The 21513-nt window shown below is 48.2% G+C and overlaps 1 protein-coding gene across 4 annotated transcripts in view; it reads left to right on the top strand.

Annotated features, from left to right (window-relative positions):
* Nucleotides 1-21513, top strand: part of TACC2 (transforming, acidic coiled-coil containing protein 2) — a 182906-nt gene that overhangs the window by 82462 nt on the left and 78931 nt on the right. For 3 of the 4 annotated variants that reach the window (XM_012001065.1, XM_012001063.1, XM_012001064.1), the window contains exon 1: nucleotides 1-133. The exons of the other annotated variant lie outside the window; for it this stretch is intronic. In XM_012001065.1, the coding sequence (XP_011856455.1) occupies nucleotides 66-133 (68 nt within the window). In that variant the 5' untranslated portion in view covers nucleotides 1-65. The remainder of the gene's footprint in view (nucleotides 134-21513) is intronic. 4 annotated transcript variants of the gene reach the window in all.

The raw sequence follows: 21513 nt of genomic DNA, 5'->3' as shown, positions 1-21513 counted from the left end.
TGCAGGAATCGCGCCAGGACGCTGGCCCCACTCGCAGCTAGCTTGCACGCCAGGGCACAGCGAGGATGGGAGGGTCGCAGTCCCTGCAGCCAGCCCCAGCCAGCGACCTGAACCTGGAGGCTTCCGAGGCAATGTAAGTGCTCCGCCCGGGCCGCCCCGAGCCTCCCGGGGAGGAGGAGAGGATGCCCGGGCTTTGTTAGTGTCGCCTTTCCTAATGCCTGTGCAGCCTGGAGCCCAGGCTGGCCTAGGGTTCTCCGCAGCGTTGCAAGGCTTTACCTGGTGACTGCTCTGGGAGGAGCATCTGGTAGCCCCAAGTTACTGCTGCGGGCAGAAACGATTCCCAGGAATTCGGTTTTGGTCGCTCAGCAGTGGGTGCATGGTCGGGGGCTTCTCCTGCCGTCAGCATGTTTCCTCTGCACCCCCGGCACAGTGGTATTTCCTGCAAGGGAACAGCCAGGCATCAGCGACTGCCTCCTCCTAGGAAGAACCCATGAGCGTGGCAGCTCCGTGCCCGGGGAGACAGCCCAGTTTCCGGGCAGCTACGCGTGTGGCTGGGCAGATAGCGTGGTGTGCTCTGGTGGACGTTCCGTCCAGTCAGCCTAAGCATCATCCACATACTCACTCTGGTGAACACTCGAGGACAAGGCCGCTTGCTATTATTAGTAAAGGGCCGAACCGTCCTGTCATTGGTGGAGGCAGTGCTTGACTGTGCATCGATCCAGGAATCCGATCTTTTCTCTCAACCACAGAGCTAACGTGCTCAGAAGTGGCCTTTATCCCGGCTGAGTGTTTATTAGAATTCACGTTTCTGTTATGGTCGTCTCCATTACCTACCAGGCATGTTTGGACGATGGGGCTTATTGAATGGGTCTGCCTGCCGGGTCGCGTTTTAGCAACTCAGGCTTGTATCCAAAGTGACCCTCCCAGCCTCACCTGCCCGCCCCCCGCCTCCCGCCACCTTTTCCAGAGAGAAGACTGTTTCAGAGAAGAGTATTTTCTGGGGACTTGGGGTGGGGGTAGTCAAGTGGTGGGTTCTTAAGAGTCATGGATGTGTAGATTAAAAGATGCTGGGGATTGGTCTGTGTGTTGTAGGAGGGATGGGGCCCCGAGGTGGGGGACTTCCTCACTGGTCCCCAGACCCCTGGGCTTCAGTGAGGAGCTGGCTTGGCGTGGTGATGTAATGCTAGGCTGAGCCTTGTGGTTTTCTGGGCTCCAGCTCTTTAGCAGGGAATCATTCTTCGGAGCAGGTGTGCACCCATCATGTGTCTTCACCCCTGTAGCTTGAGAAAGCATCGTCTTACAATGGAGGTACATCGTGTTTGAGAATTTTCTTTTTAAATGTCAGGATCCTTGTGCTGTGCCTGCCTTGTTTCTCATGCACGTGTAGTATTGCTAGGTGCATGGAAATACAACTCGAGTCTAGGCAGAAAAGACCCTTTTTAACCTATGTTTTGCAAGTCTCTATAGTGGAATTGAGTTAATCAGTGACAGGCACTGGCTAGCTCTCACAGCTTAGACCTCTCACAGCTCAGACCTATCTAGTAAAGAGCTTAGGAAACAGAAAGGACAAAGTGACTGTACGTTTGGGAAAATGTGCTCCTCAGTCATTGGAAATTCAGCTCGCCAGTCCCTAACATCCCCGCCCTCTTGCTCAGCTGAGTTAATAAATGATCAGTATTCTGTCAGGTGAGGGCTGAGTTTAGAGAGCTTCTGTTAGGTAACTGTGCCTTTTTGGATAAGGTCCTTTAAGGTTCTGCCCACTGGAATAGTGGTGTTTAAATAAAATTTCAGGCTGAATGACCACATTGTGATGGAAGCTGCTTATCAAATATTTTCACGGTTGAGTTGGTCCATATGCACCCGCCTGAGGCTTCTCTCCCTAGAACTGCTGCCTCTGAAATGTCTCTAAATATAGATCTTTAAGATAGTATATTCACTCATTCACAAAATCCCACCCTCCATCCCATAACATTTTCGTTCTAAAAAAATGGAGAGAGAGGAAGTGTTTGGGGCCAGTGCCATTGCTAGCATCTGTCCTCTTCAAAACCCGTCTCTGCTCTCTGAATAACTGGGGCTTATTTTTCTACTACAGATGTGCTCTTTTCCAGTCTAGAGGTTTTAAAAATATATATTCGGAGAGTGCCTCTTTTCTGCCCAGACGCAGGTCTTTCTTGGTATTATGTATTTCCGTGCAGCTAAAAATGCATGCATGCGAATAATACACAAGATAGCAACAGAGTGTGGGGTCCATGGCAGGAAAGAGGTTGCATTGTAAGATGATGCTGTCAGGGCTGCAGGGATGGTGACAAACACAAGGTGAGCACCTGCCGCGGGGTCCAGTTCCTGACAACCAGAATCTAGAGTGAATGTTTCCCTTTTTCTCTGCTGGTTCCCTGTGAAAGACTGGCTTGAGGAGGGCCATGGCGTAACAGTGAAATCAAAAGATAGAGGATTTGGAAGTGACTGAAGGATTTTTTTTTTTTTTTTTTTTTTTAACTTTAAGATTTCTTTCCTTCCAGTTGCTGGTTTGGGGTGCCTTTGGGCAGCTTTTGTAGCTCCAGCTGACAGCTTCATTCTATGCAGGAGTGCATTGGCGTAGGGAGGGAGCGAGTTTTGTATCTCTCCTTTTGAGAACTCGAGCATCAAGATTGGAGCAGCAGAAGTCCCATGAGACTGGGGATTGAAGCCTGAGGATGAAGGTGCAAGTGGTGACCAGTTCCTTGCTACTCCCAGGGTGGGCCACACACTACAGCATCAGCTTCCCGAAGGGGCTTGCTAGAAACGCAGAGCCTCAAACCTCACCCCAGACCAGCTGAATCAGAATCTCCATTTCATCCAGGGACTTGTAAAGATGCCCAGGTGATTTGTAGGCATCTCGAAATTTGAGAAGCCATGAGCTGGTTCAGTCTTCCCTCCATCCTGTCTGTGAGAAGCAGCTGGCCACTTCTCTGACTGCTCCTTTCTATCTGGCAAAGAAGTTCTTGTAGCGATAGTGGCCATTTGTTTCTAAATAGAACATGGGTAGCAAGAGGAGGGAGAATTCTCCCACAGAAAACACTGATTTCTCAGTATGGATGGTAGGAGACACAGGAATGGACAGGAAGTACTTTGAGTAAATGTGGTCTGCAGCTATCGATCAGACCTGCTGTTCATCCTTTGCTTCTGTGGCAGCCCCATGTGGTGCGGCTTCTGCTAAGTGAGGCAGCATTAGGTGCTTTGTCCTTTGTGTAGTTGGAAACATCTGTTTTAGGGGTTCCCTCAGCTTCCACCAAATCCCCACATCCTGGCCACTGAAAACCACCCAGGGTGCCATTATCATCAGAGACCAAAAGTGGTGGTTCTGTTGGCAAAGTCGGCCAGTCCCGACTGTTGCCCTGCTCTCAAAGTGAGCACGTCCCTCGGCTCTGAAAAACAAATCACAAATACGGAAACCCATACCTCTGTAGACCCATGGATCGAAGTAGAGGGGCCAGGGTGGATGAGAGAGAAGTGATGGAGGAGGAAGCAACAGGCTCTGTGATGGACGAGATGGGGGAGGGAAGAGAAGAGACAGTGGCAAGTACAAAGTGGAAGTTTCATACCCTGGTAACTAAGAGAAAGAAGTGGCATTGGCCAAGACAGACAAGAAAACTGGATTGGGAGCTACTTTGGGGAAGTTGATGAGTTGGCTGAGATTTCAGAAGTGGGTGGGATCAGATGTAGCTGGAGAGAGGCCAGGCAAAAGAAGGATCTCGGGTACCACCGCAGTAGGTGGAGAGATTGGAGCTCTCCATGCACCTATGGTTAGAAGTGGGGTTCTGGTCCCTTCCCTCATGTGGTTCCTGACCTTTGGGAGCTGTAGAGAAAATCCGATGACTCTGATCCTGCCCCTCCTGCCTTGCAGGGTTTTTCAGAGGTGAGATGCCACATCTGTAAAGACTCCGAGAAAGACGTAAGTGCCAGAAAACTGCTAAAGTGGAAATGCCCTGTGCCTGAAATTGCTGGCCTGTCAGTCACTCAGAAGGCCAGGAACAGCCGCTGGGGCTCCACGCAGAAATCTTTCTTCAGCTCTCATTAGATCTTTTTTTTTTTCTTCTTCTTCTTTTTTTTTTTTTTTTTGAGACAGTGTCTCACTCTGTTGCCCAGGCTCATATGTAACAGTGTGATCGCAGCTCACTGCAGCCTCGACCTTCTGGACTCAAGGGATTTTCCCACCTCATCCTCTCAAGTAGCTGGGACTATGGGCACACATCACCATGCCCAGCTTTTTTTTTTTTTTTTTAATAATTTTTTTTGTAGGGATGGGGCCTTGCTACGTGGCCCAGGCTGGTCTCGAACTCCTGGGCTCAAGTGAGCCATCCGCTTCAGCCTCCCAAAGTGTTGAGATCACAGGCATGAGCCAGCGCACCCAGCCATAGATCTTTTTCAAGGCTTTGTTTCTTGGGACAACCCTTGGCTAAATCCTTTAGCTTAAATGACAGCATTCCTAATGTGGGTTGCAGCCAGTTTCTGACTTCCTGGAGGGAAATTTTACTTTGACTATTACTGTTGGACACAATAGAGTCCATAGAATAAGCTGCAAAATAGAATAAGATAGAATAGAATAAGCTGCAAAATAGAATAGAATAAGCTGCAAAATTATCTGTAGAGCGGGAGGGGGAGATTGAGTCCCAAAGGAAGCTCAGGTGCATTTTTCCCTGCCATTATTCCTAGATATCACCAGAGTGGCCCTGTGCCCATGTTCGTAAGGATCCTGGGCCTTCACTATCTTCTCTGTGGTACTTGCCTGGAGGCTTTCCCTTAGGTGGGCTGAAGGCAAATATATTCCGAGGTCCTCCAGGTAGCTACCAATCATCCAAGGGGCCATGCCAGGCTGGGGCCCTGGGACAGGGTGCCCTGTCGAGGATAGGGTGAACAGCTAGGACTTGGATACTGATTGACTGTGGCACTGCAGGTAAACATCAGATCAAGGTCAATGGATTCTGGGTCACTCTTCTCCATCGACCCTCCCATTCCCATCCCTGTGTTTCTTTCTACTGTCTACAGCCTGTTTCTGTGGCTAGATTTTTGGTTGCCTAGGAAACAACTTTATTCTGAAACATGATTGGCTGTTCTTGCCAAATGGATTTACCCAAGCTAGGGCAGTGTTCTGGGGTAAGCAAGCGATGCTGAACAATTCTGTTTCTTCCCTTTAAGATTAATGGTGAGGACTTAGGCATTGTAAGCGATTGTTCTGTGAAAACCAATTGTTCATGGACTGATGCTTTTGTTTCAGGTTGGACAGGGGTTTAGGGGAGACTGGTTGGCTACAAAGAATTGACTGAGTCAGAACTGCTGACACATATCTATCCTGTGTTGGAAGCAGTAGCTCAGATGACATTTCTGTTTATATTTACAAATTCACTTTAGCAGTTGTGTCTGGAGTGCAGGTGTGTGCTATTTAAACGCCATTGCCAAATATGGAAACAGAGCTGGGTGCTGCAGTGTTGAAACCAGGAGTGAAAAGCCCGCTGAGCAGGCTCCCATTCAGCAGAAACTCTTGTACTCCGTGTCTGTGCGCTAGGTTTTTTTCATTATACAAATAACTGTATCCCTTAATCCTGCAAGGTGGGTGACTTTTATAGATAAGGAAACTGAGTCCTCTAGATGGTTTAAATTAAGGGGTCAGCAAACTTCCGTAAAAGACCTCATAGTACATATTTTAGGCTTTCCGGGCCATTCGGTCTTTGTGCAACATCTCTGCTGTTACAGTTCAAAAGCAGCCAGAGACAACATGTAAATCCATGTTCTGTGAAAACACGTTCTGTGAAGTTTTAGTTCTAAAAACAGGCTGCAGGTTGTAGTTTGCTGATTCCTGGTTATACGGATGGTTGGTACAGGGCTCAGACTTATGTCCCCTTTGGCCTGGCAGTCTTTTGTTTTCTGTTCTCTCCCTCTCTAAGACATCTCATTTATGCTGACTTAAATAATATGTGCTGATAATGCCGCAATTTATATCCTTCCCTCTCATCTGAGCACTGTAATTTTCCTTTTTTTTTTTTTTTTTTTTTTTTGAGACAGGGTCTCACTCTGTCACCCAGACTGGAGTACAGTGGCACAATCACGGCTCACTGCATCCTTCACCTCCCAGGCTCAAGTGATGCTCCTGCCTCAGCCTGCCAGGTAGCTGGGAATACAGGTGCACGCCATCATGCCTGGCTAATTTTTAAATTTTTTGTAGAGACAGGGCTTCCCTATATTGCCCAAGGCTGGTCTTGAACTCCTGGGCTCAAGTGATCCTCCTGCCTTGGCCTCCCAAAGTGCTAGGATTACAGGCGTGAGCCACCGTGCCCAGCCGCAATTCAATTGTTTACTTCATATCTCCTCTTGGATTTCTCCTGGATAGCTCAGGCTCAACATGTCCAATGTAGAACTCTGATGACCATCTTCCTCTCAAAAACAAAAACAAATGTACATTTTAAACAAACCCAGCCCCACCCCCGCCTTCCTCATCTCAACACCTGGAATCTTATTCACCCAGGTGCTCAAACCGGAAACCTGATGATCAAGTCTTTTTTTTTTTTTTTGAGCTGGAGTCTCACTCTGTCCCCTAGGCTGGAGTAAAGTGGCATGATTTCGGCCACACTACAGCCTCCGTCTCCCGGGTTCAAGCAATTCTCCTGCCTCGGCCTCCCAAGTAGCTGGAAATACAGGCGCACGCCACTGTGCCCAGCTAATTTTTGTATTTTTAGTAGAGACGGTGTTTTAATTTTGTATTTTTAGTAGAGATGGGGTTTCACCATGTTGGCCAGGCTGGTCTTGAACTCCTGACCTCAAATGATCTGCCCTCCTCAGCCTCCCAAAGTGCTGGGATCACAAGCGTGAGCCACTGTGCCTGACCGTGGTAATTAAGTCTTATCTTCACTTTTCCCTCACCTCCCTTTTTTCTAGAACAGTCCACATCCTTGGACTTCCATGGTTAAAACCTGTATCTGCTTCCCATTGCTTTTAGTCTAAAATCCAAACCCCTTGCTAGCGCCTCCGCACCCTGCCACCTGGCTCCCGCCCCTCCTCCCCTCGCCTGATGTTCACCAGGACTCTGGTCGCCTGTCAGTTCTTTGAACACACAACGCTGTCTGGCCTCAGAGACTTAGCACGCTCCATCCACTCCCCTCAGTGGGCGTCTTCTGCTCCATCCCTTGGCTGGTCTGTTTTTTTCCTGCCTTTATCTCCATCCACCCAAGGAAGTTGCCAGCTGGGTAGACCAGGAGTCTGCTGCAAGCGCTGCAGGGCTTGTGAGGAGGCTGGCATGTGGCCGTGAGCAATAGATTACCTTTGTTCCTGCATTCTTAGCCTTTACAAAGAAAAGCAGTGGGTCTTGTACAAAGGAAGGTGGGTCTTTTGTACAGTACATCCCGTGGGTGTGCAATAAATCCAGTGGGGGTGGTAGGCCTCCCCGCAGGTTTTGTACCTGTCTACCTCCTTATTCAGAAGGTCTTGTTTCCTCTGAGTTTCTGCTTTTGCCTTTTCCTCTGCTTTCTCCTTAAATGGAAGTGGATGGATGCAGCTCTTCTTGCCTGAAACAGAAGCCTTGGGCTCTGGGCAGAGCGGTGGAGGCCGAGGTAGGGGGGTGGAGGCAGGGTGCGGTGGCTCCTCTGCTCAGGGTTTCCCGGAGCCCTGCTGACAGGCAGTCACAGTGGCTCTGTGTCCTTATGGGGCCGGGAACTCAGGCCAGCTGCTGGGCCAAGTTTACCATCAACATTCCAGCTTCACTTACTCCAAGGTGTTTGTGGAGTTCCAGAGTCTGTGGATGTTAGAACTGGAAACATCAGGATTTTAGAAATAACAGAGGCTTTAAATCCCCCAGCACATCATTTGTGAAATATCACTTAGGTCTTTCCGGCTAGTCATTATTCAAAGTAAGTCAGGTAGTCATTTTAATCTTTTCCCTTCAACTTTCAATGCGCTAAAAGAAAATGTTTGTAGGTGGACGTATCATTTGGTAAATTCAGATCAGAGGCCTCTTCCCACGTGGTGAAACAGCTTAGATTGCAAATCCTTTCTCCCGTGAGGAAATGCAGTGGATGGTTAATTTGGGAATAAAAACGAGCCTCGTTGGGCCCTTGGCCCAGGCGCTTCCATGTATCTTTGCTTTGAAGTATTTTTTTCTTTTCTGTCTCCATGTAGCTCCTTAGGGATGTTCTAGAGGTCAGTTCCAAGGAGGGTGGATGTTTACTGTGTTTAGCCCAATGGAAAATAGTTGTAGCCATCTTCAGAGAAAGCTGACCCCTCCTGAGGCCCAGCAAGCCCAGAGGTGGTTGGACAAATGTGTGGGCTCTCGGTACCCGACACCTGTTGAGACTGGCCTGAGTTAAAACCATCCAAGCCTGAATGTAGAGCCCTAGAGATGAGCTAGATTGTACTCAAGGCTGCAGGGATATGACCTGTGACTGCTGGCTCTTAATGTTATGTTTTGACTCATGGTTACAGCATGCTATTGGTCTAGGTTGAAGCTTGACATTTAGAAAATACCTGGGCTGCTCTCCGGCTGCTGCTGGGGAGAGAATCAGGCCGGGAGGGCACAGTCTGTTGTTGCTGCCCACCCAGGAGGAGCTGAGTTTGCTGCTGCAGTCCTGTGCCAGCACCACCCTTCATGGGGCTCAGATCTGGGTCTCTGTACTTGAGAAACAGCCACATCCAAGGGGCTCCAGCCTCTCACGGTGGCTCCTCTGTGCCACTTATCCAGGCCCCTGGTGGAAGCTGCACATTGTTCATTGTTCTGCATTAAAGGGAGGTGCCTACAGTGGTCTGGAAGTATTTTCCCTCCAGGAAGAAGGCGGGAGAGGTTGGCTTTTTTGGCTTTACTTTAGGGAGAACATCTGCGCACATTTAGACCCTGCATGGAACTTCCCAGCTGAGCCTCTTTCAGAAGAGGATCCTGTGACTGCCCATTGCCTTTCGTGAATGGCCCTAAGATGCCGTCCTGGGGCGCGGGGCTGCTGGGGAAGTGAGGAACATCCCTCACAGCACCAGGCTCTTGTGGCAGGAGGAAAAGCCAGGAGTGCACAGAGGGTGAGCAAGAGGCAGCCGGGGAGGGCAGGGGGTGAGGGGCAGGCCGTCCCTTTGGCATTCTGGCCCCTGCGTGAGAGCGCTGTGTTTGGACCCCCAAACCAGTGACTGGTGGAGTTTGTGTGAGCAGGTGAAGGCTTGTGACCAGGAGCCTGGGGCCAAAAGAGGTATTTCTGGGCAGAGCTGCACCCAGAACATCCTCACACGGGCTTTGCCTGTGGCCTTAGCTTGGGTACCTTTGGTTGCAAGTAGAAAAAAAAAACCAATTCAAACTGACTTAGAGAAAAGAGGGCATATATCGCCTGTGCCTGACAGGTGGGATTCCTCCAGGGGTAATTGCTAGCATGGCTTTAGAAAAATGGGCCCTCCTCACCCCAGAAAACCCCAAAAAGCCCAAAGCATCAGAGTTTTTGGGTTTTAGAATCACCTTTGATCTAGAACAGCTGACTTACTCTTGTGGTTTCCTGGGGCTGCCTCGTCCTCTCTGCAGCCTTCTTGACAGACATACTGGCTTCCAGCTGCTAGGGGAGTTCCCAGAGCCAGGCTGGGGAGGTGAGGGCCCTGAAAGGAGAGCCGGGCTCTACGCTCTGGGCTTTGGCTTGGTCCACAAATGCCCCTTGATAGCTCAGCTCAGTCTCCTGCCCTAACTGGGGAGGCCATGGGAGGCAACCTGCTCCTGGGGTGACTTCCAGGTCTGGCACTTGTCGCGAGCATCTTTACATGCCAGGGCACAGCCTAAGAGAAGTGACACGAGACACAGGAGAGGCAAGGGGCTGGAGGAGTGTGGTCATACGTGGCACTGTGTTCCTAGGAGCCCTGCTGCTGATGGCCCTGGGGTCAGTGGGGAAGAGCACCAGGCAAGAAGGGAAAGCATGTCTGTGGAAGGTGGTCCTTCGCTTGCCCTGTGAGATGAGGGGAAGCAGGACTTCAGGAGCCAGAGGTCTTCCTTCTCCATGCCCTTCCTGCCCAGCCTTTCTGGTAACAGATAAGGGAAGAGCGTGGCTGAGCCTGCTATGGAGCACACACCGTGAACGCCAGCCGCCTCTCTGGGGCACAGCTCTTACCCTCAGCCCCATGCACGTTCCAGGCTCCATGACCTGAGGCCAGCAGCCACCTGCTCCCATAGACAGGGAAGTGGGCTAGGCTGGGCTGGGCTGAGCCAAGCCAAGCCTAGGCTGCAGCCAGCGGAGCTCTTCTGCCCGGCGCCTCCTCTCTCTCTCCCTTTGTGGGATGGGACTATCCCTGTTGTCCTGGTCATGCCACAGGGCTTGGTGGACTGTCCAAGGGTTCTTTGTCCTGATTGTAGTTTCTCTGTTTCCTCTTTGTTTTTCCAGTGGGTGCGACTATCAGTCCATATCTGTGACCTGCATATTTTACCTGGACCAACAAGACAGGTGGCCTGGAGGCTGAGGGTGTGCCTGGTAAACTCTGCCAGCACTGCCAAGATAGAGCCTGCCCAGATCAGCCCTAGCCAGCAAGCTCTGCTGTTAAGAACAGTGCAGCGCTTTGGCAATACCTCCCAGAAAAATAGCTAGCGGGCAATGGCACTTGCTCAGCGCGGACCTGCCCTAGGTTTCTGGACACATGACAGTGCCCACTCAGACTCCATGGGCTTGACACGACTGGCATTCAGGGCCTCATTTGTGATGTCAGTGAAATGGAATTAACACCCTATCTCCCTCTCTGTTGCTAAATAATTCTGTAGGTAAAGAGAATACGTAAGTGTTTAGGGAACCAGGAGAAGAATTGGTGCATAAAACGTTCGTGAAACACTGTGCTCCTGTTTTTTTTAGTTGACAAATAAAAATTCCACTGTAGAATGGCTAAATCAAGCTAATTAGTGTATTACTTCCCCTACTTTTTGTGTGTGTAGAATACACTTAAAATCTACTTTTAGCAATTTTCAAGTATATAGCACATTGTTATTGACTAGATATAGTCACTAAGTTGTACTTAGTGTAACGGTTGAACTAATTAGTAGTTGAACTAATTTCTCTTAGTTGGCTGAAATTTTGTGCCTTTGACCAACATCTCTCCCCTATGTCCTAGCCTCTGGTAAACAGCATTCTACTCTCTGTTTCTATGAGTTTGGCTTTATTTTAGATTCCCCATGAAAAGGAGATCACTGTGGGTTTCATTTATTTTTAAATTTTATTTACTTATTTTGAGACAGAGTCTTACTCTGTTGCCCAGGCTGGAGTGCAGTGGCAGTCATGGCTCACTGCTGCATCAGCCTCCCCAGGCTCAGATGATCCTCCCATCTCAGCCTCCCTAGTAGCTGGGATACGCCTGGCTAATTTATGTATTTTTTATAGAGATGGGGTTTCTGCCATGTTGCCCAGGCTGGTCTCCAGCTCCAGAGGTCAAACAGTTCTCCTGCCTTGGCCTCCCAAAGTGCTGGGATTACAGGCATGAGTCACTGCACCTGGCCCGGTTTTGTATTTTAAATACAGCATAATTTTTGGTGAAGAAAACACTGAAACACTGATGCATTGTGGGAAAATATACATTAGTTAATATGGGAAAGGATACATTGGTTAATATGGGAAAGGATACATTAGTTAATGTGGGAAAGGATACATTGGTTAATATGGGAAAGGATACATTAGTTAATGTGGGAAAGAATACATTGGTTAATGTGGGAAAGGATATATTGGTTAATATGGGAAAGGATACATTAGTTAATGTGGGAAAGAATACATTGGTTAATGTGGGAAAGGATATATTGGTTAATATGGGAAAGGATACATTAGTTAATGTGGGAAAGGATACATTGGTTAATATGGGAAAGGATACATTAGTTATCACTCCTGAACTGTTTGTGACAACAAGGAAACCCCTTCATGCCCGCACTAACCCTCAGAAACAAGCCTGCTGAGACCCCGTTCTGTCCAGAATAGTGTTTCTGTTCTTTGTGCTCACTCCTTGGGTTCACATGTTGCATTTCTCATTGTAGGCTCAAAATTATGTGAATTTTTATTTTTCTGGATACTGTTTTTCTTCCACTTCTTCAAATGTGACTATGCTTTCAAAAATTCAGAGCTTAAATGCCTGACAGAGTAAGAGGAAAGGAACCGAAGGCGTAGGGGTGACCAGGTACAGATTTTCCTGGAGACTGTCTGAATTGTCTACAACTCAGGGACCCAGGGAAATATCTTCTCACTATCCAGAGGTAATATTTTATTGGTCAAAAATTTTAGAAGATGGGCCGGGTACGGTAGCTCAACACTTGTAATCCCAGCACTTTGGGAGGCTGAGGCAGGCAGATTGCTTGAGCTCAGGAGTTAGAGACCAGCCTGTGCAACATGACCAGCATGACAACATGGCAAAACCCTGTTTCAAAAAGTACAAAAATTAGCTGGGTGTGGTGGCGCACGCCTATAGTCACAGCTGCTTGGGAGGCTGAGGTGGGAGGATCAATTGAACGCAGGAGTTGAGGCTGCAGTGAGTCGTGTTTGCACCACTGCACTCGAGCCTGAACAACAGAGCGAAACTTTGTCTCAAAAAATACACACACACACACGTGTGTGTGTGTATATATATATGTCTATTAAGATGAAATTGGAGTAGTCAAGTTGTAAGAGAGAAAAGGCCAAAGTGGCAGAATGGTGGCTGCGATGAAGATTGGGTGCCACTCAAGTTGACTTTCATTCTGAGTTTTCACATTTGTAAACTCAGAGGTCTGGCTCTTTTAATATTGGGTCCTTATTCTTAGAAGAGGCTGGCTTTGTCATTTAGGATTGTTTGGAAATTGGCATTCCTGAAATTCTCCCTTCAGGTCCTCCCTGATCAATAAAGAACTTTGGCTCTTGCGCCCGGATGGAGAGTGGTTTTGTGCATCAGAGGCTCCCACAGGGGAGTTGTTTGAAATAGGCTGGCTTTTGTTCTGTGAGGGACTAGGGGACTCATGCCAGTGCTCACAGCTCATCCTAGCTAAAGAGAAAGAGTCACATCATATGTGTAGACAAAAATAGATTTTTTTTTCTCTGTAAAATGTGTGGCCTTGTAGAGAACCATGCAGATTCAAGCTGCTGAAAGGCCTGATGTGGCCCTAGGAAGCCAGAATTTGAATGAGATTAGTCACAGCAAGTCAGCAAATGTAGGAGATGGAAAACTGGCTTCCTCCGCCCCCCTAGCTTCTTTGACTGGGCTACAAATTAAATGGACATACAATAGATTAACAGGAGAAAAAAACGCAGTAATTATGTGTGTACTCCTGGGAGTCCCACAAAATATGAGACTCAAAAGAAGGGTCAGAAGAGGGAAGCTTATATAGCACCCTGAGCCACAGAAAGGAAGAGGGGCCTGGGGCTTCTGGTGGGTGGTGGAGACAACTTATGGAGGGGTGAGGGAAGGAAGTGTAGGGTGAGTAAATGTGGTCTTGTTATACCTATAAAATCTCTTGGTTCATCACAGTTGCCTGGAGCAGCCCCTGTCCTGATAGAGATACTTTACTAATGTAGATTTTCTTGATGGATATCAATGTGTTTTACAAAAGGACAGCTTTTCAGAGCTACTCCTGTGTCTGCAGTTTCTCAGAATAACCAGCCCCAGATATGACAAGTATAGTTTGGGGTGGCATATTCTGGTCTCCTACAGTTATATTTTGGGGTGGTATGTCCTGAGCCCAGCACGGAAAAGGAGGGCAGTAGGAATTTAAGAATTTCAGATAAAGCATTCTCATTTTGGAAGGAGCAGTGGAGGGAGGCTGGAACAGAGAGAAAGTCAACTGCATTTGGAAGATGCAGTTTGAAAAACAATGAGATGATTGTGCACAGGGCCTTTTAAAAATTATAATGATGGGAGGATGGAGTTGCAGAGATGATGGCACGAACCTGTAATCCCAGCTGCTTGGGAGGCTGAGGCAGGAGGGTCACTTGAGCCTAGGAGTTCAAGGCTACAGGGCACAATGATTGTACCTGTGAATAGCCACTGCATTCCAGCCTGGGTAACATAGTGAGACCTGTCTCTAAAATAAATAAAATGATGACCCAGGGAGTGGATGGCTCAGAGGTGAAAGGTTTTCTGAGCAGCAGGAGAATGAAGCTGGGGAGGAGATAAGGCCCAAGCCTCTGGGGCTGTGATCTGTGATCGCAAACAAACAGCATTATTCTGTCGCAGAAAGAATTGGGAGTGTGGATTTCAGAGGTGTACAGGGGCAAAACTTGAGCACGGCCCTTCCAGAACTGCCATGGTCCCTGCTAGAAGCTCCAGATCCTGGGTAGAACAACACGCCCCAGATTCACTGAGGAGGTGAAGGGGCAGCATTTCATGCCTTTGGGAGGCCCCTAAACCCTGGGTTTAACCCTGGGTTCTGGTGTCAGGAAGCAAATCTGCCAAGATCAAAGATGGACAGCATTTGATATACAGTGATAGGATGGCTGAGGCCACCTCTGGACATCTTAGACTTTTTGGGCTGCTACAACAAAATCCCATAAATTGAGTGACTTGTAAATAACATAAATTTATTTCTAACAGTTTCGTAGGCTGGAAAGTCTTAGATGAAGTTAGATTTGGCTTATGGCCAGAACCTGCTTTCTGGCTCATAGCACCTTCTTGCTGTGTCCTTGCATGGCAGCAGGAGTGAGGGGTCTCTCTATGGCCTCTTTTATAAGGGTTTTTTCCTTTCCTTTCCTGTCCTGTTCTGTCCTGTCCTGTCCTGAGACGGAGTCTTGCTCTTGTCACCCAGGCTGGAGTCCAGTGTCGCAATCTTGGTTCACTGCAACCTCCACCTCCCAGGTTCAAGCGATTCTCCTGTCTCAGCCTCCCTAGTATCTGAGATCACAGGCACACGCCACCACGCGTGGCTAATTTTTGTATTTTTAGTAGAGGCAAGGTTTCCCCATGTTGGCCAGGCTGCTCTCAAACTCCCGACCTCAGGTGATCCGCCACCCTCGGCCTCCCAAAGTGCTGGGTTACAGGCATGAGCCACTGCACCTGGCCAGTTCTTCCTTATTTCTGATGCTGGATCAGCGCATCCTGTGCTGAGTTAAGAAAACAGGATAAAGGGTCAGGTGCAGTGGCTCACGCCTGTAATCCCAGCATTTTGGGAGGCCAAGACAGGTGGATCACTTAAGGCCAGGAGTTTGGGACTAGTCTGGCCAACATGGTGAAACTTTGTCTCTACTAAAATTACAAAAAATTAGCCATGGGGTGCGCCTGTAGTCCCAGCTACTCGGGAGGCTGAGGTGGGAGGATCACCTGAGCCTTAAAGTTTGAGGCTGCAGTGAGCGGTGATCAGGCCACTGCACTCCAGGCTGGGCAGAGTGAGACCCTGTCTCAACAAAACACAGGATAAACCCCTACTTTTTTTTTTTTTTAATGCAACATATTAAAATTCCAAGTGAAACCGGAAGTGTGACTTTTAAGTAGCAGGAACGTTGAGATAATGGAAAACTTGGAGCCTTTGATGAAGGAGATTTGAGAAAACAAAGCACAAAGCTGCTCTTTAACACCTTGCCATGAAAGTTACAGAACGCTGAAGCATGTTTGTAAGTCAGAGGTCTGAAAGTCGTGATGAAGAGGAAAAGCCAGGTGACTGTTGTCAGATTCAATACCTTATCCTATTTCTTTCATCATGAAATTGAGTAGTTCATTGGCAAGAAGGTCAGGTCTGAGCATCTATTTTAACTCTTAACCTTGAGACACTGATGCTTATGTGATGTGGGAAATTGTATCTGCTCATTAGAGGTCTGATATGTAATTGAAATCTGAGATTACTTATCTGCCTTGTCATATTTAAACCACTGATTATGGCTCTGACATTTTTGTTACTCTTCAATCAACCAGTATATAAAAGATTCAGAATCTCTGAGAATTAAGAAAAAGCTATTATCTTCCTGGTATCAATTATAGTGCAAGTAAAAAGCAATGCTTTTTTTAGCCAAAACTTTCCAAAAATACGGGTTGGGATCTCAGATCTTTCCTTGATGCCCTTCACTTTAACCCCTACTTTTTTTTTTTTTTTTTTGATGGGGTCTCGCTCTGTCGCCCTGGCAGGAGTACAGTGGCGCGATCTCAGTTCATTGCACGCTGTGCCTCCTAGGTTCACGCCATTCTCCTGCCTCGGCCTCCTGAGTAGCTGGGACTACAGGCACCCGCCACCACGCCTGGCTAATTTTTTGTATTTTTAGTAGAGACAGGGTTTCACCGTGTTAGCCAGGATGGTCTCGATCTCCTGACCTCCTGATCCGCCCGCCTTGGCTCCCAAAGTGCTGGGATTACAGGCGTGAGCCACCGTGCCCGGGCTAACCCCTACTTTTACATGTGACTCAAACCCGGCCACTTCTCACCTTGGTGGCGAGCAAGCTCCATACCCTTCTGCTTTCACTCCTGCTCCTGCTGCTGTTCTCACAGTTGTCAAATGGCCTTCTGAAAACAACTCAGCGGCCAGGCCTGGGGGCTCATGCCTGTAAGCCCAGCACTTTAGGAGGCCGAGGCAGGAGGATCGCTTGAGCCCAGAAGTTTGAGACCAGCCTGGGAAACACTGGGAGCCCTTGTCTCTGCAAAAAATGTTTTTAAAAAATTAGCCAGACGTGGTGGCTCACACCTGTAGTCCTAGTTATTTGGGAGGCTGAGGTGGAAGGATCGCTTGAGTTCAGTAGTTTGAGACCAGCCTGGGCAACATAGGGAGCCACCATCTCTACAAAAAATTAAAAAAATACATAGCCGGGAGTAGTGGCATGTATCTGTGGTCCTAGCTACTCAGGAGGCTGAGGTTGGAAGGATCACTTGAGCCCAAGAGGTCGAGGCTGCAGTGAGCCATGATTGCGCCACCGCACTCCAGCCTGGGCAACAGAGTGAGACGGTGTCTCCAAAAAAACAGCAACTCAGGGCGAGTCCTTTCCCTGAGTAACCCTCAGTGACTTTCAGACTCCTCATGGGTCTCAACGAGGCCAGGTGATTGTCATTGTTACCCTCCTCTCGGGTCTCCTGGCAGACTTCCTTCTCCTTGCCCACTTTGTTTTCTTAAATGGCCTGAAGCCCATTCCGTGCACCTGCCACCCTCCTTCCCCTTCCTACCTCAGGGCTCTTCATCTTTTTGTTCTCCCTGCCTGAAACTTTCTTCCCCCTAGTTCTAATGACTGACTCCTTTTTCACTCTTCATGTCTTAGCTTTGAGAAGTCTCCCTTCCCAGAAGGAAGTGCAAGAGGAAGAATTTTTTTTTCTTTTTCTTTTTTTTTTTTTGAGAAGGAGTCTTGCTTTGTCGCCCAGGCTGCATGGAGTGCAGTGGCACAATCTCAGCTCACTGCAACCTCTGCCTCCCAGGCTCAAGCAATTCTCCTGTCTCAGCCTCCTGCCTCAGCCTCTCCTGCCTCAGCTGGGATTACAGGCACGCGCCCCCATGCCCAGCTAATTTTTGTATTTTTGGTAGAGGCAGGGTTTCACCATGTTGCCCAGGCTGGTCTTGAACTCCTGACCTCAGGTTATCCACCCACCTCAGCCTCCCAAAGTGCTGGGATTACAGGCGTGAGCCACCACGCCTGGCCAAGAGGGAGAAATTTTAAGTTATCCTAGAGCCTAGAACAAACAGTGCCAGGCAGCCCTTCTTCTGTTTGGCTGATTACAGTATCTCTCTTGAGTGGCTGTGAATTAATTCAGTGAATATTCACGTGAAATTTATTGCTAAGTTTTACAATCCCTTGCCCACAGCCACTTCAGCAGTATGTGTCTGTGCGTGTATGTTGTACAGGGCATTGTGGGATGTGTGGGAAGAGCAAGAAAATCACATTCTTTTCGCATAGCTCTGTAAACTCAGGAATCATTGGTACAGCTGTCCCCTGGCTCCTGGGAGCGTGGCCGTGGTTCATGTTTCTTTATTGTGTTAAGGTGAAAGAAAGATGCGATAATTTTGGCTGTAGAATTTTAACACTTTAAGGACTGGAGCCAGTCAATATCTTCTAAGTGACTGGCATTGTGCGAGATGCTTTACAAATATAAACTCAGCTCTGAAAGCAACCCGTCTACTACCTTCTATTGCCCATTGCATAGACAAAGAAACTGAGGCCCAGGGGTGTTAAGTAACCTCTCCAAAGTTACTCACCTCGCATGAATTTGGAACCAGATCAGTTGATGTTCATGTTTGATGGCTGTGGTGCTGTTTTCTTCTATGAGATGTCAGACTCGTATAATTCATATATTAATATGTGAAGAAAGTGCTTTAATTTAGACTTTATCATTTCAGAATTTTTAATAAGTGAGTTAAAGACTGAGTTGAGGATGCTGCATTATGTATGAGAGAATGGTGTGAAAACATCGGAAGCAGGAAAAGCACATTTTCAAGGCATTGAACAATACTTATTCCCTACAATTAGTGTGCTGTTTACCAGCTATTCTTTTTTTTTTTTTTTTCTTTTTTTATCATGTAAAGAGGTTAGGAGAAAGGAACCAAAGATTCAAGTCTTTCTTCCTCGTGATTGTGCTGCTTTATTGCACTGCTTGCAGACTGCGGTAGAAAATACGCTTTTAGAAATTTCTAGATTTTCAGGCTTTCTACTAAGCCGTTGCAGCTTCTCCATCCCACATCTGGGTTTGCGCACTTTATTTGTATGTGCCAGATCGTGATTGAGACTGGTTGAGACACACAGTAGACCACAGGTTGCCATATTTAGCAGAGCAGGGAAAGAACTCTGGGGAGTTTGCCTTTCTGATGAGGGAGAAGCGCTGTGGGAGGTATTTGTTGAGCAGCTACTCTGGGCAGGACCCTGAGAACCATCAGCTTTTGGATGAGTGAAGTAGACCAAACATGAAACCTACTCTGGATGCAGGTTCTGTCTGAATCGGGCAAAGCTTCAGGTCTCTGAAGGCCTAATTCAGGTGTGTGTTATCCATGGCAGGGAGGGCGTGATGCCTGATTAAAATTCCAGCTGCTTGGCTCCCACCAGGAGCTCACCACGCTTTCTGAGTTGCTTGGGATTTAGCCAGCTGGTTTGAAAACTGCATGTAAGGTGTGTCTGTATTTGTTAAAAACAATGACTTCTCAGCAGGACACAGTAATGGGTTTCCACGGAGTGAAACATTACCAAGAGATGAATGCAGGGGTGTGATTGTCCTGTGCACTAAGAGCCTTCAGATCCTTTCCCCATATTTGCAAGGTGTTGAAGTACTGCTTTTAAGGCAAAACTAAATGACGAGTTATAAAATCAAAATACGTGAGCTTTAATTATTGATGGAAAATGCGGGATTCTCGTCAGCAGGGCAGCCTCCAAATACGCCTTTCCTCATTTTGACCAGATGAGAAGAAGAGTGAGGGGGCGTGGCGTGGAGAAAGAAAGGTAGATATACAAGAGGCAGAGACTCAGGGGCAGGCAGGTTCAAAGACACACAGAGACAGGTCAGGTGAAGATACATTTGACATAAAGAGCTTAGGAGCCAGGTCGGGCGTGGTGGCTCCTAAGCTCATGTCTGTAATCCTGGCTCTTTCGGAGGCCAAGGTGGGTGGGTCGCTTGAGGCCAGGAGTTCGAGACCAGCCTGGCTGAGATGGCGAAACTCCATCTCTACCAAAAATACAAAAAATTAGATGGGCGTGGTGGCGCGTGCCTGTAATCTCAGCTACTCGGGTGGCTGAGGGATGAGAATCTCTTGAACCTGGGAGGTGGAGGTTGCAGTAAGCCAAGATTGCACCACTGCACTCCAGCCTAGGTGAGAGTGAGACGCCGTTTCAAAAAACAAACAAACAAACAAACAAACCAAGAACAACCAGGGGGTGGGGGCTTAGGAGCCAGGATTCCAAGGCCAGAGCTGCTCCTGCTCTGAATCCTGTGGCCTCATCTTTGCAACAGTCTACCCTGAGACTGTCACCCTCTCAGTCTCCTGTTGGCCGTATGATAGTGTTACCCTTTGCCCAGGATGTGATTAATGAGAGTAACAGAATTCGGGTTGACCTGACTTTCCTGCAGAGGTCTGGGAGAACCTCCATGTGACAGCCTTCTCATGTCACTCCCTGTGGGTTCCAAGAATCTCAGGCCTTTGCAGCTGGGATGGCATGGCATGGACATGTGAGACACCCCCTCCTTGTTTATATGAGCGAAAGGGCCAAGAGAACAGGGTGGAGGGCCTGGCTGGCTGCCCCTATGGGCTGCTATGGATCTAGATGCAGAAACTCTGGCGATTCGTTCCCCTGGAGGTAAGGCTGCTCTGGGATATGGCAGCTGCCGGACCTACCAGAGACTGATTTGCAAGTGAGGACTCCAACCTGTTCACATACAGGAGCCTCCGTGAGTGGGGATGGTACTTGGGTCAGGCTGAGGCTCAGAAGATGTGTATGCTTGTCTTGGCTCTGCCCTTGCCCCTGAGTGGTTCTGAGCCCTCAGGCAAGATGCTGAGCCGCTTAGCTCCAAGTTCTCCTCCTCAGTACCCAGGAGGACTTGAGCATCTTGAGAGTGGGAGCTTATCTGTCTGGTTCACCAGCCCAGGTGCCTGCAGGTGATGGGGAATAGGTCCTTCTGAAACCGTGAATACTCAGGGAATGATATCCATGTGCCTCTCCTGTTGTCAGGATCAGTCATGAGGAAGCTCTGAAGGACTGTAACTTGTCAGCTGAGGTGAGCGGCCATGGAGTTATTCTCATTCCTGACACTTCTCAGCACCTGGCTGAGGCACCCCCATCCTGGTCCTTGGGTACCTGCCTGAGAAACCATACTTGTAATCAGAAGGACACTTGGTGAGTGTGGAACATGAGCCTCTGATGCAGGATGGATCTTGCTGGCTGGGGGACACCTGGAGGGGGTCCCCGAGGCACCCCTGATAGTACAGCCTGGGGGTGGGGGGGTGCCCTGGTTGCTGTGTCTTCTCTGGCCAATGCAGAGGGGGACAGCTACATTTTTGCCACTCCTCTCCTTCCAAACTCCTCGTTGGCTCCTTCCCTTAATCCATGTTGCCGTGGACAAAATCCAGCTAACCGGATCCCAACTGGGTTCCATGTATTGATTGTATCCAGGACTTGGATGAGATTTGGAAGAACTTGCTGAGCACATCTGGGAAGACTCCTGAGTCCTCAGCAGGGTGGCTGAGCTCTGCCTTGTTGGGGCCTGTATCCTCCCTTGTACCAAGGCAACCTTGTTTCTGGTACCCGTGTTTAAATATCTTTTTCTGACTTACATAAACAACACCTATGTGTTGCTTTTATGTGTGTGTGTCTGTACGTAGACATCTATGTACGTCAGTGTACATATGTATTTAGGTATCTTTGTGTAAGTCTATATATAATTATTTTATCTGAAATAAGCTCATATTATATATACATTTCTTAATTTGCTGGGGTTTTTTTTTTGCTACTTATCACCTAACTGGGAGCTCTCCTGATTGTACATGCAATCCCACTCACCTTCGTTAACAGCCATTATGTTACTGAGGGGTGATAGCGATGGGGAGTCTGTCCCCTGCTAGGTGCTTGGGGAAGCTCCAGCAGTTGGCCAGAGCTGACTGCTCTTTGAGTTCTTGCATCTTCTTTATGGTTTTTCTGTCTCCACTATCACTTATTCTTT

The sequence above is a fragment of the Mandrillus leucophaeus genome, unplaced genomic scaffold, assembly GCF_000951045.1.
Source record: "Mandrillus leucophaeus isolate KB7577 unplaced genomic scaffold, Mleu.le_1.0 Scaffold65, whole genome shotgun sequence".
Taxonomy (NCBI): Eukaryota; Metazoa; Chordata; class Mammalia; order Primates; family Cercopithecidae; genus Mandrillus; species Mandrillus leucophaeus.
The sequence above is the reverse complement of the archived record's forward strand: the minus strand, read 5'-3'. Positions and strand labels throughout refer to the sequence as shown.